Raw genomic sequence first — 18,495 nt, 5'->3', positions numbered from 1 at the left:
CACTGATGTAAGCGGTTGCCTGGTCACCAGATCCCCCCCTTACATAAGAGTGAATCAGAGTTAGCAGAGTTCACCCTTACAGTGCAAGGGGAGACTTTGCAGACTCTGAGATAAAGAGGAGCTCTGCACACTCTAATATAAGGGGTGGGGGGCTCTGGTGACGAGAGAACCTCTTACATCAGAGTTTGCTTTTACACCATGGTCCACAACATTCCCCTTTACATCAGGGTCCACAGAGTTCCCCTTTACATTAAGACCTGCAGAGTTCCTTCTTGCACTGTAAGGCAAACCCTGTGGACTCTGATGCACTGTAAAGGGGACACTGATGTAAAGCGGGGTCTGGGAACTCTGATGTAAGGGAGGATTGTAATGTAAGGGTAGGAAGCGGGCCCTCTGCAGAACATGTGGGTATATGATTGTGTGTGTGTGTGTATATTGTGACAGGAAGTCAGGTAAATCTGTGGGTGATGTCACAGACGGGACATACATTTCTGCCTTGTTTAGACAATACACCAATTGTTATTAGACGTCGGCTGCAAAAGTAGCCAGAAAAGGTCTAAGGGCGTTAGAAAACTTCAGCTGTTCAGAATGAGGCAATTAAGGCCTCTATAAGTAATCCAGAGGATTACCACTGATTTGCTGCATCCTGAGGCTTTCTAAATGAAGGAGAGCAGTAGCTGAAAGTCTTCTGAGGAGGTGAGGATGTGATTGATTTTTCTGTGTGATAAAAATCAAAAAGAGACTATTGTTTTTCTGCTGTATGACCAGTAGTGTCTGTCCTGCACTAGGCTGTGCCAGACTCCCTAGATAGGTTCCTGTGTGGTGAAGGTAGATGCCCCAAGTGGCCAGGGTTTATTTTATGTTTGATTTTGTTTATGCTGTTTGGATGCTTGCACTTGTTTCCAGCAAGATGGAAGAATAAACCAAAATCTTTGTTTTCAACCGTCTTCGACTGCCTGTCTGTATAAATTCAGTGTGTAGTGAACCCATCCAGGGGGTCACACACCCCGCTACTGAGCTAAGGATTCCACTGAGGGACATTATAGAGAGCCTCGTAAAACAGGAATGAAGGCTCGGAAGGACCCTTGGCTTAAGTCGGGGCGCCCTTACACCCATTACACATGCAAGCTACTGCCAGCACATTTTTTTATCAGAAATAAGAACTGTCCAAAATATCTACTCTAACAATTTTGACGTGTCTGTAATACTGTCACAACACAGATATACTGTAGTTCGGAAATGTATGATACAGTAGTGCTCTTCAAAAAGACAGGAATTCTTTAAGTTTTTCCTTGGTACATTAGAAATAAATGTAACAATTTAAAAATATAATTGTTTACAGAAAAATGTACTTAACAAAGGCATGGGCTCTTCGGGTTTTGGCAAAGTTTAGCCAATAGGCATGAAATGGATCTGATCTCATTCTCAAAAAAAGGACTCTTGGCAGATGATCTTTGTTTCAATGGTAAAATAGAGCTCCAGATTGCTGATGCAGATATTTTTGTGGATAAAGGGTCCTCTCCTTACCCAATCACAAGTGTTAAGGGGGTGAGAGATAGGAGTGCTGCATTTTTTTTAATAATATTACACCAGGCCCTCCCACAATGTAAATTTCCTAATTATATCCATATTTCCAGATTACCATATTGTACATTCAGGCAATCAACCTATTATTACACAGAATTAAGTCCTGAGTTGACTTGGACTTCATTATATAGTAGCTTAGATGTGTTCTTTAAATATATCTCCATTATAGCCAGAGTAATGGAAATTGGGTATACTGTTTCAAAAGGGCAGCTTACGGTCACAGAAAGCCAGACCTAACTCGGTATTGGGCTAAATGCTTTATGATGGTCAATTATTACCAGAGGTTTTATTGCACGCCTGATTCCAGCTAACATATATACTTATCTGGTCTGGAGTGTGTCAATAACTAAAAAAAAATGTTCAACACACATCTTTTAGAGTAGCCATTAGTAATTTATGGCAGACTATAACGTATATGAGCAAACCTGCCCGATTCCATTAGCTAACCTAAGGCCCCGCTTCCCTGTTTCAGTGTAATTTTTGATACTGTCAGACTGTATGTTCTCTGCTAACAAACTTTAATGAATGCATGGTGAGGGTTGTATATGCAATGTCAAATTCTATACAACTAAAACTAACGATTTAAACAGCTGAGGATAACCCATTGTTTCTGGGGGTACCCAGACCTCATTACCAGTGGTGGCTGGTGCTCCATTTTGTGAGGGGGCTGCAAACAAACCACCCCCCTGGTCGTTCCCCCCACCAACCCTCCCCCCCTGCACTCACTCGTCCGTCTGCCCCCACCAGCCCCACACTTACCCCTGTGGGAAGCGGGACTGGAGACCAGGGGAGCCGAGCTGAAGTGTCAAGCGCACCTGAATGATGTGCAGCACACCAAGTCAGATCGGATGTAGGCTTCTACTCTCGGCCAATCGGATCTAAGGACCTGCTTCCTAATTGGTCGGGAGGAGATGCAGGAAGACAATAGCGAATAATAATTAATTCTCTATTGCCACACGAGTGGGTGGGCTCACCCTGCCTACCTTCAATCCGATCTGCAAAAAACAAACAAAAAAAACAGAAGGGGATCTGTCTACTTCCATCTGGGCAGATTGGCGGGGCCATAGAGTAGAGTGGGCTGTGTCCATGTCTGCTCTGCATGTGCAGAATGTACACGGACCTGTCATCTGCCTGCTCCGCTCATTGTGGCCCATGACCGGTTACCAAGTCGCCATGGGCGTCCGCTGAAATTTTTTCAGGGGGGGGCGCTTCGACAGCAGCGATACAGTCGCATTTAACCCTTTCTTCGACCGCTAGCGGGGATTAAACGTGTCCCCCCTCCTGCATCTCTGGACCCCTTTACATTACACAGCACCCTGCATCACTGGACCCCTTACATTACATAGCACCCTGCATCACTGGACCCCTTTACATTACACAGCACCCTGCATCACCGGACCCCTTTACATTACACAGCACCCTGCATCACTGGACCCTTTACATTACACAGCACCCTGCATCACTGGACCCTTTACATTACACAGCACCCTGCATCACCGGACCCCTTTACATTACACAGCACCCTGCACTGTGCAGGACATTTACCCCCTCCCCCCCTCCATGCTGCATATTAAAAAAAATCACAGAAAGTCATCACTGTTAATCTTCAGACTGCATGCATGCAGTCTGAAGATTATTAACTGTGAATGTGATGACTGTCTGTGTTTTTTTTAATATGCAGCATGGGGGGAGGGGGTAAATGTCCTGCACTGGTCATGGTAACTCATGTATTAATGTCCTGCACAGTGCAGGACATTAATACATGAGTTACTATGACCAGTGCAACTGTGTAGGACATTTACCCCCTCCTCCCCCCCGCCGTCATGCTGAATATAAAAAAAATCAGACAGTCATCACAGTTAATAATCTTCAGACTGCATACAGAATGATGCAGTCTGAAGATTATTAACTTTGATGACTGTCTGTGATTTTTTTTAATATGCAGCATAGCGGCGGGGGGAGGGGGGTAAATGTCCTACACAGTGCACAGGACATTAATACATAAGCTACCATGACCAGTGCAGGACATTTCCCCCCCCCCCCGCCATGCTGCATATTAAAAAGATCACAGTCTTCATATTCACATACCCCCCTCAAAATAATGATTTTACTGGTCACTGATGAATTTTCAGAAGGAGAAAGGCCTCAGAGGCTCAACACACTAGAAGCCTAAAAACATTTACAGAATAGGTTTTCAATAAGTGAACTGGCAAACATCTGTCTACATCCTAAAAGCTTGAAGTTTTATCTATTTGCACCAATGCTAACTCCCAATGGACCTAGTACATACACGATTAGCTCAATTAGATTTTTACTATGTGAAATTGTGATTGTGTTATTATTCCAGCCAAGTGTGTGCTAGCCTAGTGCTGAACGTGCCTAAACAGCAGCGCTGGCTCCTCTTGGTGCAGGCAGTAGAGCAGCTCTATGCTCCTCCCATCCATTCCACGATGATCCCCTCCCGCGTGAATGACGTCACGCCGCCAGGACGAGCGCCGGGCGGGGCTGTAAAGTTAGAAGGAGCGCGATCATCTATTGGCTGGCGGCAAACAGGGGCGGGAGCGGAGCGGAACAAGTGCAGGACTGTGCAGACAACACGAGCGCACAGACACATGACATGCCACTCACAGAGACAGTGACAATCGCGGCACAGGCGGCCCTGGACCAGCGATGTGCGAGAGGCGGCCGCGGCTCCAGGGGGGGGCGAACGCCCTCCCTTGCCCTATGGAGCGGACGCCCATGCAAGTCGCTTAAGTGGCCCTTGCTCTTCAAAAGGTTGGGCACCCCTGCTTTACACCTTTATTATAATCCAGCATGGATCACCTTTTTAACTCAAAAATAGGAGAGGAGGCGAGGAAAAGGAACTTGGGTATTGATAAGCTACAGTATAAGAGACAGTGAGTTACTATATAATTAACATATGTCAAAACTACATAAGCTGCAGAAAGTGAACCTGTCCCAGGGGTCATTGACTTCATCCTGAATAGGGACCTTGAGAGAATGTGGCAGACTTTCCTCATTCTCGTTTTCTTTAACCACTTCAATACAGAGCGCTTATACACCTTCCTGCCCAGACTGATTTTCAGCTTTCAGTGCTCTCACACTTTAAATGACAATTACTCAGCCATGCTACACTGTATCCAAACAACATTTTTATAAAAAAAATTCTCACAAATATGACATTTGAAAAAATTTTTTTTTTTTAAGTTTCTAGTGTAAAATTTTGCAAATAAGTAATTTTTCTTCATAAATTTGGGCCAAAATTATAATGCTACATATCTTTGGTAAAAAATAACCCAAATTAGTGGATATTATTTAGTCTGTATGAAAATGTCAGTCTGTTAAAAATAAGGAGAACTAATATCCAATGGATATATGATCATTTCTGAAGCATTCTCCGATGCACAGGCCAGGTTGGGAGGGGCATTGGGGGCAATAATAATTGTATCCCTTCTAACTCCTATTTGCTGCATGCACAACATTTATTTTGGCGTCTTATTCCGGACTCTGTGGGGGGCATGTATAGGGAACATGTTGCTCGTAAAGTTGACCCGCACTATCAGAGCGAATGCTTCCTGGGGCAGGTTCTTGCTGGTAAATCAGGGCAGTGACAATGTCTTCAATATATTTGAGGTAGGTGATGGGTTGGTTTTCGGTTGATTTTTGGTAGCGGACAAGCTAATTAAACATGGCCATATGAAAGAGATGAAATGCAACTTCCCAATACCAGTAACAGGACTTTTGGGTTGACAAATATGGTTGTAGCATCTGATCATTTAAATCCACCCCCCAATGTACAGATTGTAGTCATGGACACATTCAGGCTTTACAACGTAGCCGCGTCTTCTCTGGATCTTTACCAAGGTTTCATTGTGGATGGTAGAGAGAATGTGGACATCTTTCTTGTCCCTCCACTTCATGGCCAGCACCTCCTCATTTCTCATGAATGCAGATTCCCTGTTTTGTAACTTTTTTGTTAATAGATTCTGTTGGAAGCCCTTCCGGTTTTTTTTTCAAGGTACCACAGGCCAGGGTTTGTTTACTGTAAAGGTGATGGAAAAGGGGCAAACTAGTATAATAATTGTCCACATATAAATGGTATCCTTTTTTGAACAGGGGGTATGCCAGCTCCCAGACAATTTTCCCATTGGTTCCAATATATGTATGGCACTCAAGGGCTGGAGCTGGGAGTCTTTGCCTTCATGAATCCAAAAGGTGTACACTTACCCAGTGGCTCGATCACACAGTTTATTCAATTTTAACCCATACGTTGCTCTCTTGGAATATACCTAAAACCCCCATTACTGGGACCAGGGCCGCTAAATAACACCATCCCTGGGATTCTAAAGGGATCCGGAGATAACATCCTTGCAACAGATGTATATATAATCTCTAGTTTACCTCGTACACACGACCGAACATGTCTGCTGAAACTGGTCGTCGGACCAGTTTCCGCGGACATGTTCGGTTGTGTGTAGGGCCGACCGGACAATTTTCCGGCCGACCGGACAGGTTTCCAGTGGACAAATGTTTCTTAGCATGCTAAGAAACATGTCCGCTGGAACCATGTTCGCCGGACATGTCCGTTGGTCAGTACGACTCATCGGGCATGTCCGATATCCCTTGCATGCGTCAAAGTGATTCGACGCATGCGTGGAAGCATTGAACTCCCAGGGTCGCGTACGTCGCCGCGTCATCGTCGTCGCCGCGTCGTCTGCCCGCGGGGAATTTGGTCTGATGGTGTGTACAGCCATCAGACCAAATGATCCCAGCGGACATGTCCGATGAAAACGGTCCGCGGACCGTTTTCATCGGACAGGTCCGCTCGTCTGTACGAGGCCTTAGAGTTTTGTTTGTTGTGTTGCCAACCCCTCAATAGGACTGCTTATGGGCATCCCAGTGTCTCAGAAAAACTTATAACCTGTGTCCCTTAATGAACTCCAAGAAAAGGATTTTGTGGTAAGTTAAAAATCCCCGAGTTTACTTAAAAAATAATGTTTGACTATAGTAAATGTAATACAGATAACATATTTAGTGTGGACAATTTTTCCGTGTGAAGCAGATGTTCCTGGATGTGTTTGATAATATTGTACCTCTGACCTTAACATTTCCTAGGCATCGAACCCTGGGCAGTTTGAGAATGATAATGATGTTCTGTGGCAACGAGGGCATGTCCCAGAGACGGTGGTGTCTCATGGTCGAGTAGGAATTAACACTGACACACCTGATGAAGCATTGGTTGTTTGTGGCAATGTGAAAGTGATGGGGACAGTTATGCATCCATCTGACAGTCGAGCAAAGAGGAACATCCAGGAGGTGAGCCCAGAGAAACTGCTATGCCTTTCTAATGGACATAACTGTAGAACAAAATCAAATGCTGTGACAAGACATGTTCCCTTCTTAGGACACATCAGAACAAGACTATATGGGTTGTGCCCAAACTGTGCTAAAATTTTATTTTTCTTCTCATCTGTATTGGTGTAATCTTGTCGATACAATGAGTTATTGGATTCTCCAGAATTTAAGAGATTTGAATCAATACAAAACTGTAGTTCTTGTGCCGCGTACACACGGTTGTTTTTCGTCATGAAAAAAAACGACATTTTTCAGCATGTCCAAAAAACAAAGTTTTTCCAACTTCATCATTAAAAACGATGTTGCCCACACACCATCGTTTTTGAAAAATGATGAACAAAGCGCGGTGACGTACGACGGCACTCTGAAGGGGAAGTTATATTCGCCTTTGGGCTGCTTTTAGCTGATTCTGTGTTAGTAAAAGATGATTCGCGCTTTTTTGTCTGTTACAGCGTGATGAATGTGCTTACTCCATTAAGAATGGTAGTTTTACCATAACGAGTGCTCCCGTCTCATAAATCGCTTCTGGGCATGCGCAGGTTTAAAACGTTGTTTTAGCCCACACACGATCATTTTTTACAACCCGAAAAACAACATTTTAACCACTTAAGCCCCGGACCTTTAGGCAGCTAAATGTCTAGGCCAGGTTTTGCGATTTGGCACTGCGTCGCTTTAACAGACAATTGCGCGGTCGTGCGACATGGCTCCCAAACAAAATTGGCGTCCTTTTTTCCCCACAAATAGAGATTTATTTTGGTGGTATTTGATCACCTCTGCGGTTTTAATTTTTTGCGCTATAAACAAAAAAATAGAGCGACAATTTTGAAAAAAATGCAATATTTTTAACTTTTTGCTATAATAAATATCCCCCAAAAACATATATACATTTTTTTTCCTCAGTTTAGGCCGATACGTTTTCTTCTACCTATTTTTGGTAAAAAAAAATCGCAACAAGCGTTTATCGATTGGTTTGCGCAAAACTTATAGCGTTTCCGAAATAGGGGATAGTTTTATTGCATTTTTATAATTTTTTTACTACTAATGGCGGCGATCAGCGATTTTTTTCGTGACTGCGACATTATGGCGGACACTTCGGACAATTTTGACACATTTTTGGGACCATTGTCATTTTCACAGCAAAAAATGCATTTAAATTGCATTGTTTATTGTGAAAATGACAGTTGCAGTTTGGGAGTTAACCACAGGGGGCGCTGAAGGAGTTATGTTTCACCTAGTGTGTGTTTACAACTGTAGGGGGGTGTGGCTGTAGGTCTGATGTCATCGATCGTGTCTCCCTATAAAAGGGATCACACGATCGATGCAGCCGCCACGGGGAAGCCGTGTTTACATTTGGCTCTCCCCGTTCTTCAGCTCCGGGGAGCGATCGTGAGGGGGCGGCTAGAAACGAATAGCCGCGCCCTCATCCCGGATCGCTCCCACGGAAGAACCGACCGCCGCATATACCGGGGGGGGGGTTCCGATCGGACCCTCGACCCGGGGAAAGGCAGGGACGTACATGTACGCCCATCTGCCTGTACGTGCCATTCTGTGGACGTATATGTACATGCGGCGGTGGTTAAGTGGTTAAAAAAACTACATTAAAAAATGCAGCATGTTCGAATTTTTTTTGTCGTTTTTTAGAAGCCGAAAAACGATGTGAAGCCCACACACGGTGATTTTAAATGACGTTTTTAAAAATTTTATTTTTTTTCATGACGAAAAACGACCGTGTGTATTAGTCAAAGTGCTTGTATGCTGCAGATTTCCCGTAGTCTTTATTAGGTTTGAGAAATTATTACAGGTAGAGCAAAGTGAAGCTCTGGAAATGAATATAGGAAAGTTGGAAGCACTGCAGTTTATAATGTTAAAGTTATATTAAACCTTTTTTTTCCCCATCCATTTTAGCAGATGATTTTAATAAATTACTTAGTGTGCAACTTTTTTTATCTTTTAAAGTGGTTGTAAAATTCAATAATAATTTGTACCTATAGGTAAGCCTATAATAAGGCTTACCTATAGGTACCGTAAATATGTCCTAAACGTGCAGGAATTAGAACTGTGGCCCCCATACTTATGCATCAAAAGAAATACACAGTTCTGTAGCCTGGGAGTGGTTGTACCTGGCCAAATAATCTCCAGTCACCCCTTTCATTTACTTTTATCCTCCAATCGAGACAAAATAGCTTTTTTCTTTCATTTTTTTTTACACCGCCGCAAGTTTTCATCGCAAGTGCCTGATTCACAAAGCACTTGCGATGAAAACTACGCTGCCGGCATCCGACGTAAGCCCGCGTAATTCAAAGGGGCGTGTGCCATTTAAATTAGGCCCGCTCCCGCGCCGGACCTACTGCGCATGCTCCCTTTTGAATTACCCGCCGTGCTTTGCGCGAAGTGACGTAATTTTTTCGAACGGCGACGCGCGTAGCGCATTTTCGGATTCCCGGACGTCTTGCGCAAACAACGTGAATTTTTTAATTTCGACGCGGGAACGACGGCCATACTTTATACAGCACATACGTGTGCTGTGTAAAGTTAGGGCACCCAAAACAACGACTAAATTTGCGACGGGAAACTAGACTAGCGGCGACGTAGCGAACGCGAAAAACCGTCGTGGATCGCCGTAACTCCTAATTTGCATACCCGACGCTGGTTTACGACGCAAACTCCCCCCAGCGGCGGCCACGGTATTGCATCTTAAACAATTACACCTGTCGGATCTTATGGCTATCTATGCGTAACTGATTCTATGAATCAGTCGCATAGATAGAACAACAGATACGACGGCGTATCAGGAGATACGCCGTCGTATCTGCTCTGTGAATCTGGCCCGGAATCTCTACTATTTACAAGTTGTTGATGACACATTTAGAGGGAGGAGCCGTGTGTCCAATGGAGAGTTGGAAATTAGAACTGAATCAGTCATTCCCAGAAACAATGAGAAGTAAAGTTTTAGATTATGTTCACTCTACTTCTGTCGACACACGGATAAAATAAATGCATTTTAAATTATTAACTAAGTGGTATTATGTCCCAGCAAAACTACACATGATAAACCCCCAGGTGTCACCTTTATGTTAGAGGGAGTGTGGGGATGTGGGAACTCACGCCCACATTTGGTGGCAGTGCCCTAAGATGCAGTTATACTGGGTGGAAATATTAGAGTTAATCGAGAAGATCAGTGGAATTGAGATTGGTTTGGACCCTTGGCAATGTTTGTTCCACGCAATAGCTATCCCTAGGAAGAAATATAAAGCAGCAATTATCCCAATTCTACTAAATGCAGCGAAGATATTGATTCCGAAACAGTGGAGGGTAAAGCAAGCCCCGTCGATACAGGAATTGTTGAGGGAGGTAGAAAAAATAAGAATTATGCAGGAGGCAACGTACCAACATAAGGAATCCAAGAGTGGAGACATAAGAACCTGCAGGGGTTGGGCGGAGTTTAGACAGTCCCTGGTATATGTAGGCTATATTAGTAGGCAAAATAAAACATAAAGTGTAGCGCTAATTATAAGTGAAATAAACGATTGGGTATATTAATAATTAACCAATCATTGAAAAGTGTCCGTATGAAACACATTAAAGTAGTCCATAAAAAACTGTGAAAAAATTTATAATAAATGAATCCTCAAAATTCAGTTCACAGTGGATAAATGTGCAAAATAAACTTCAATAAAGAAATGGTAATAAATCTTCATAGGTAAAAAAGATGTATAAATCCAGCACCGAAATGAATGGAGGCTTACCAGAAGCTGTGGACCCAGAATAGGCATATACCTAGTGGGTCATTTGCGCTTTAAAGTTGATGATACCAGCGAGGAGGTGAAGTCCAACACAGGATCAGGTGAAAGTCGGTTCAGAAGCACCTTGTATTAGGTTGTAGACTTGGGTCCATATGGAGGTTCAGACACTCAATACAACGGAAGTTAGAAAAAAGAAGGCAAAAATGCACATAGTGTAAATCCGTTTAAAAGTTTACTTGATAGCAAAATCAAAAAATGGGTTACACTCACATTTTCAGCATTGGTAACAGGCATGTAACAAAGAGCAGTATTGTCAGCAAATTCCCGACATGTTTCAATCTAAACGATCATCATCTGGGGTGCTGACACACTGCACAGGGAATGCTTATAAAGACAAGACACCCTTACCTCAATGGTGGCTCCACCTGTGGAATCCCAATTGGTTCAAATTACCTTACAGATGAAGTAAAAGCAAAAATGTGGCACTGACACATAATCCAATCTCATTTGGTAAATGAGAAAGCCGATCGCCAACCCAGCTTAGCGCTAGCTCACCAGCAGCATCCGGAACGGGGTTGAAATGCACCCCAGAAACGAACAAACCTGTCCGGCTGGCGTGCGCTCCACCATGCGCTCCACGCCTCAGCCGGAAAGTATGACACTGTCACGTGTCAGCGTCAGAGTGCGCTCCACACAAGCGCACCAAGACTCGGTTTGGAGCCGCGGTGTCCTCATGGTGGCTGAAACAACCAGCATGCGTTCCAGCAATGCGCTCCACGCCTCAGATTGGATCCACAATGCGCTCCACCGCTTATTGCTAGGTGTAACGCACGGAAGAGGCCAGAAAACGAAAGGGAGAGGCACCAAAATTTGAAAACATCAGCAGCCAAATACATATAAAATATATATATATATATAATAAATGGATGGTCGTCCATTTATCCAATGACCAAAGGGGAAAAGAGCCAAAGAAATAACCAAAAGAGGAAAAAAAACTTTTTGTTTGTATAGATAATACAACAAAAGTTTTTTTTATTTTTTAAAAGGGGACTAAATGTCACAAAAAGAAGTTAAAATACTTTTATTTTTTAAAAAATGCCTCATGGACTATAACATCCAAGGAGCAAAGATATTCAGAAATAAATGGAAAAAATAAAAATAAAAATAAAATAAAAAGTCAAAAAGTTTAAAAACAATTACAAAAATAATTACAAACTAACCCAACCAAAAATGGACACCTACCACAAAGATGTTTTTGGATTTGAAAATTAGAAGTATTTTATGGTAATGAAACCACATAGTACTTCTACAGATAAAAAGTTTTATAAAAACAAATATTAATTTAAAAATAAAAATTGACAGAATAGACAATATTCTTCGCCAAAATTCAAATTAAAAAGGTGAAGAACAAAAAAGTAGAAAAAAGGTACTGGAGCCACCATTGAATACAGAATGCATGTCAACAATATATAGATATTTATGATTGGTTGATAAATGCATTTATGTCCCAATCCACATTGAGGCCATATGGGACATAAGTGCGCAATTCGTAAATCCAATAGGCTTCGAGACGAGAAACCCCTCTAGTCTTGGCTCCTCCCCTCCAAGGTGCCACATATTTGTCGATGATGAGAAACTGGGAACCTTTAGGGTTACGAGCATGGCATTCCCTATAATGCTGAGGGACCGTGTGTTTGGTGCTTCCACCAATGATCTTTGTCACATGTTCACCTACCCGTACGGAGAAGGCACGTATGGTACGACCGACGTACTGCTTCCCGCACGGGCAGGTGACAAGATAAACAACATGCGTAGTTGCGCATGTGCAAAAAACCTTGATAGGGTATTGGCGAACAGTACTCGTAGACCCAAATTCCAATGATTTTGTTCTTCCATTGGTATTAAACTGACAGACTCTACACTTCTTACAGGGATAATATCCTTTCATATCCTGAAAAAAGACGGGACGCTCAGGGGGATCGACCACATTGGGGGCAATACTATTTCTTAATGTAGGGGCTCCCCTGAAGATCACTTTTGCCTGTTCAGGTAGACTAGGGCCCAACACTTTATCGCTTTTAAGAATGTCCCAATGTTTGTTGATGATATTTTGAACATCCCTATGTTGATTGGAGTAGGAAGTCAACATTGAGAACTTATAAGAGTCATCATTGGGACGTGGTTCCTTATCTTGCAAGAGACTTTCACGCTCAATTAGTGCTACTTGTCGTAACTCCATATCAACAGAGGAAGTGTCGTAACCCTTCTCAATAAATCTTTCCCTGAGCATGGCTGCCTGTAAAAAATACATGTCATCATCAGAACAATTTCTGCGTAAACGCAAAAATTGACTTCTAGGGACAGATTTAAGCCAAGATCTATGGTGGCAACTGTCCGTAGGGATGAAGCTGTTTCTATCAGTACCCTTGAAGTGAGTTTTGAACCTGAAGCTCCTAGACACAAGCTCAATCTCCAGATCAAGAAATGTGATTCTAGTAGGACTACTCTCATGGGTAAAAGAAATACCTCGATCATTCGTATTTAGAACTCGAAAGTAATCATCCAGAGATTCCTTAGAGCCATCCCACAGGAGGAGGACGTCGTCTATATATCTAGCCCATAAGACTAGGGAGGAAGGTCTCTCACAATAGACAATGTCCTCCTCCCACTTGGCCATGAAAAGATTGGCGAGGCTGGGGGCAAACATGGCCCCCATCGCCACGCCACGTCTTTGGAGAAAATACTTCTGGTCGAACCAAAAATAATTGTGAGTCGTCGCAAACTCAAGCAATTCTATGACGAAAACTTTCTGTTCCTCTGTGATTGAGTCTGCATTATTTAAAAAATGTCTGACTGCTTCAACACCGAGATCTTGCGGAATACACGTATATAAAGACGCCACATCAGCAGTCGCAAGAAGGTAATCGCCCTCAATCACAATATTCTCAAGAATTTTCATAGTGGAAGTTGTATCCTTAAGATATGAGGGTGTAGATTTAACCAACGGTTGCAAATAAAAGTCGATGTATCGACCTATACGTGATGTGATCGAGTCGATCCCACTCACGATAGGTCGACCAGGTGGATTTAATGGGTCTTTGTGTATTTTGGGTAGGTGATATAGGGTTGGGGTTCTTGGAGCTGTAGGTACCAAGAAAGCTTGTTCTTTTTTATTTAAAATAAATGAATTAAACCCCTTCAGAACCAGGTGGGTCAATTCCTTTTTGCAAATGTTGGTTGGATCATTAGGTAAAACTTGGTATGTTTCAGTGTCGCCCAAAATGCGGTTCATCTCTGCAACATAATCAGGTTTGTTCATGACCACTATCCCTCCACCCTTGTCGGCTGGCCGCACGACAAGATCTTTGCGATTACACAAAGATAAAAATCCCTCTTTAGGTATTGGGTGTGAATAAACTTTTTTAACAGAAAGAGCTTCCAAGTCTTTAAGGACCAGCTCCTTAAATGTATTGACTTTGGAAGAAGCTGGAACGGCCGGATTGAACAGTGAAGGGTTTGAAAGGCCCGAATGCACTGTCTCTGAGGTGGCAGCTCGTTCCATCTGGGGTGTTGAGTCTAAAATAAAATGCCGCTGAATGTTGAGCTTCCGGGCAAATTTGTTAATATCTATAAAGGTGTCAAATTTGTTCAATTTGTGTGGAGGAGCAAATTTGAGGCCCTTGTCTAAAACGGCTAGTTCGCTAGAAGTGAGTACTTTACCACTCAAATTGAACAAACCACAACCTAGTTTACCTTCCTCTTTTTTCCTTTTTTGTCTTTTGCCTCCCCTGTTGCCTCTCTTGGATCCGAAGGCCTTTTTTGGCCCTTCCCTACCCAATGAAAATCCTTATTGGGGTAACCTTCAGGACCACAATAGTCATGACTCGACTGTGGTCGTTGATAGCCTCTAGAGCTATCCTGCATATCCTGCAAGGCAAGGCCGTACTTAAGGAACTCTGGTTTGTTTAGCCCAATGTAGGAGTAGTAGGCCTTCCCCTCTCCCCCTCCCTCAGGGTTTTTTTTTTCTTGTTTTTTTTTTCACGAGGAGGCCAGTAGCCACCCCCCCCCCCCCTTGTTTTTTTTTTAGTACAAGAGTGGTAATTAGGTAATGGGGAAATAGAGTGACACCCCAGTCCCCTCATAACAAAAAATGGAGGTCACAGTCACTAAAGGATAATAAATGGGAAATTGGGCACACAGCCCTTTAATAGGTGGGAGGGGGGGTGAGGTGGGGGTAGTTCGGTGGTTGTTTTTTTTATATACTTTCTCCCCACGGGAGGTGAGAGGGAAAGGAGAAGGCTGAGGTAGAAGAGAGATGAAAAATCAGGAGGATATAGGATAGACTCATATTGTTGTCATTGCCATTTATGTTAATGTAATGTTGTGTGTATTTTAAATGTGATCCTTTTTATATGCTTATTGGAAATGTAATGTAAGCTATATTTGTGTATAAAAATAAAACAAATTTAAATTTAAAAAAAGAACATGCCTCACCATGGTTGACAAAAGCAGTTGAGTGCACATGCTCAGCAACTTATCAAGAGGTTTTCTTTGGGAAATAGATCTATGAGTGCTGCCAGCATTGCTGAAGATGTTGAAGGGGTGGGAGGTCAGCCTGTCAGTGCTTAGACCATACGCCACACACTTCATCAAATTGGTCTGAATGGCTGTCATCCCAGAAGGAAGCCTATTCTAAAGATGATGCACAAGAAAGCCCACAAAAAGTTTGCTGAAGATGAGCAGACTAAGGACATGGATTACTGGAACCATGTCCTGTGGTCTGATGATACCAAGATAAACTTATATGGTTCAGATGGTGTCAAGCGTGTGTGGTGGCAACTAGGTGAGGAGTACAAAGACAAGTGTGTCTTGCCTACAGTCAAGCATGGTGGTGGAAGTGTCATGGTCTGGGGCTGCATGAATGCTGCCGGCACTGGGGAGGTACATTTCATTGAGGTAACCATACCAACATGTACTGTGACATACTGAAGCAGAACACGATCCCCTCCCTTCAGAGGCTGGGCCGCAGGGCAGTATTCCAACATAATGACATAATGACCCCAAACACACCTCCAAGGCGACCACTGCATTGCTAAAGAAGCTGAGGGTAAAGCTGATGCACTGCCCAAGCATCTTCAGACCTAAACCCTATTGAGCATCTGTGGGGCATCCTTAAACGGAAGGTAGACGAGCGCAAGGTTTTGAACACCCAAGAGGGTTAAGGCAGTGCTGGAAAATAATGGTGGCCACACAAAATATTGACACTTTGGGCCCAATTTGGACATTTTCACTTAGGGGTGTACTCACCTTTGTTGCCAGTGGTTTAGGGCCAGATCCACAAAAGGGATACACAGGCGTATCTGCTGATACGCCGTCGTATCCCTGTTTCTATCTATGCGGCTGATTCATAGAATCAGTTACGCATAGATATCCCTAAGATTCGACATGTGTAATGGACTTACACTGTCGGATCTTAGGATGCAGTACCGTGGCCACCGCTGGGGGCATTTCTCGTCGAAATCCAGCGTTGGGTATGCAAATTAGCACTTACGGAGATCCACGAAGCTTTTTCCCTTCGTTATTTCTCCGTAAGTGTTAGTTTGCCGTCGCAAAATTAGGGCTGCTTTTACAAAGTGTAAACTTAGTACACCATGTAAAAGTATACCCTTCTTTCCCGCGTCGCTGTCAATTTTTTTTTTTCACGCCGCATCTCTTTTTTACCTGTCGCGATTCACAAAACTCGGCGCAACGTAACGCAAAGCACGTCGGGAAAATAGCGTCGGGAGCATGCGCAGTACGTCCGGCGCGGGAGCGCGCTTAATTTAAATGGGACTCGCCCCATTAGATTGGGCCCGCCTTGCGCCGAACAGATTTTAGTTACACCGCTGCAAATTTCTAGGTAAGTGCTTTGTGGATCGGGCACTTAGGTAGAAATTTTGCGGCGGTGTAACTTAAATCGGAACATTTAAGTTGCGCCCGCTGGTTGTGGATCTGGCCCTTAGACATTAATGGCTGTGTTGAGTTATTTTGAGGGGACAGCAAATTTACACTGTTATACAATCTGTACTCACTACTTTACATTGTAGAAAAGTGTAATTTCTTCCGTGTTGTCACATGAAAATATATAATAAAATATTTACAAAAATGTGAGAGGTGTACTCACTTTTGTGAGACACTGTGGCCCGGATTCTCGTAGAAGCGCGTATCTTTGTGCGGGCGTAACGTATCCTATTTACGTTACGCATCCGCAACTTTGACAGGCAAGTGGCGTATCCTAAAACCAAAGTTGCGGCGGCGTAGCGTAATTAGGCCGGCGTAAGCCCGCCTAATTTAAATGTGGAAGATGTGGGCGTGTGTTATGGAAATTTAATGTGACCCCACGTAAATTACGCTTTTTACGAACGGCGCATGCGCCGTCCGTGAAAGTATCCTAGTGCGCATGCTCCAAATTAACCCACAAGAAGCCAGTGCTTTCGACGTGAACGTAAATGACGCCTAGCCCTATTCGCGACTTATGCAAACGGCGTAAAACGTGAAAAATTCCACGCTGGCCCGACGTCCATACTTAACATTGGTACACCTCATCTACGCCTCATATAGCAAGGGTAACTTTACGCCGGGAATATCCTTACGTAAATGGCGTATCTGTACTGCGTCGGCCGGGCGTACGTTCGTGAATTGGCGTATCTAGCTGATTTACATATTTCTAGGCGTAAATCAGCGTACACGCCCCTAGCGGCCAGCGTAAATATGCAGTTAAGATACGACGGCGTAAGAGACTTACGGCGGTCTGATCTAATACAAATCTATGCGTAACTGATTCTAAGAATCGGGCGCATAGATACGACAGCTCGGACTCAGAGTTACGACAGGGTATATGGAGATACGCCGGCGTAACTCGTACGAGAATCCGGACCTGTATGTGCAGGATCATCCATATACACTCTGAAATAAGTATATATTTTTTCTTATGCAGGTTGATACAGTGGAACAGCTCAGAAGAATAGCTTGCATGAGGCTGGTGGAGTATGACTATAAACCTGAATTTGCAACAGCTTTGGGAATAGATTCGCTTCATGAAACAGGTATTTGAGCCCTTTGCTTCTCCCTAAAGCAGAACTTCACACAGCTTCTTTTTTTTTTAAATTTATTTCTGGTTTGTAAAAAAAAGTTACTTCTTCTGGGATGTATGCCAAATCTGGATTGTTGCTCTGACTGTAAATGTATACTTTTTTTCTTGTCAGATATTACAGCATCTTCTGTAGTTCTGGCCCACTGTGACAAGAGCTGCAGCCACCCCCCTTCCCTCTTGCCCATTCAAAGAATGCTCTATGTTTTGTGTACCATTTAGGCCACAACACTATTTCACTCCACCATACTTTACAGATGGAATGAGGTTTTGGTGCTGGTAGCAGAATTTTGGTATCTGCAATAACAAAAATGGATACAGGGCAGCACAGTGGTATAGTGGTTAGCTCCCTCACCTGGCAGAAAAAGGGTCACTGGTTCGGATCCTGACCCCGACACCATCTGCCTGGAGTTTGCATGTGTCTGCGTGAGTTTCCTCCAGATACTCTGGTTTCCTCCTACACTCCAAAGACATGTGCGCCTAGATGCGCTCCTATGAGAGCGCATTCGGTGCAATACAAATCCTACATCAAATCCTACATCAAAATCAAAATCAAAATTTGCCTATATTCCCAAATTTTGTCTAATATCTAGAAAATTTTACAAATTAGAAAGGTTTCAGAAGTGCAGAGGATCATCCAGTTTGTTTTAAAAGGGAAGCCTTAGTAGTTGCCATGGTGAT

The 18,495-nt window shown here is 43.3% G+C and overlaps 1 protein-coding gene across 3 annotated transcripts in view; it reads left to right on the top strand.

Moving 5' to 3' along the window:
* The window catches only part of MYRFL (myelin regulatory factor like), a 180,448-nt gene that overhangs the window by 70,365 nt on the left and 91,588 nt on the right, over positions 1-18,495 (top strand). For all 3 annotated transcript variants that reach the window (XM_040344013.1, XM_040344015.1, XM_040344016.1), the window contains 2 exons: positions 6,703-6,903; positions 17,662-17,770. In XM_040344013.1, the coding sequence (XP_040199947.1) occupies positions 6,703-6,903; positions 17,662-17,770 (310 nt within the window). The remainder of the gene's footprint in view (positions 1-6,702; positions 6,904-17,661; positions 17,771-18,495) is intronic.

Source organism: Rana temporaria, chromosome 3 (genome assembly GCF_905171775.1).
Source record: "Rana temporaria chromosome 3, aRanTem1.1, whole genome shotgun sequence".
In the NCBI taxonomy this organism is placed as follows: domain Eukaryota; kingdom Metazoa; phylum Chordata; class Amphibia; order Anura; family Ranidae; genus Rana; species Rana temporaria.
This window is presented reverse-complemented; position numbering and strand designations above follow the sequence as displayed.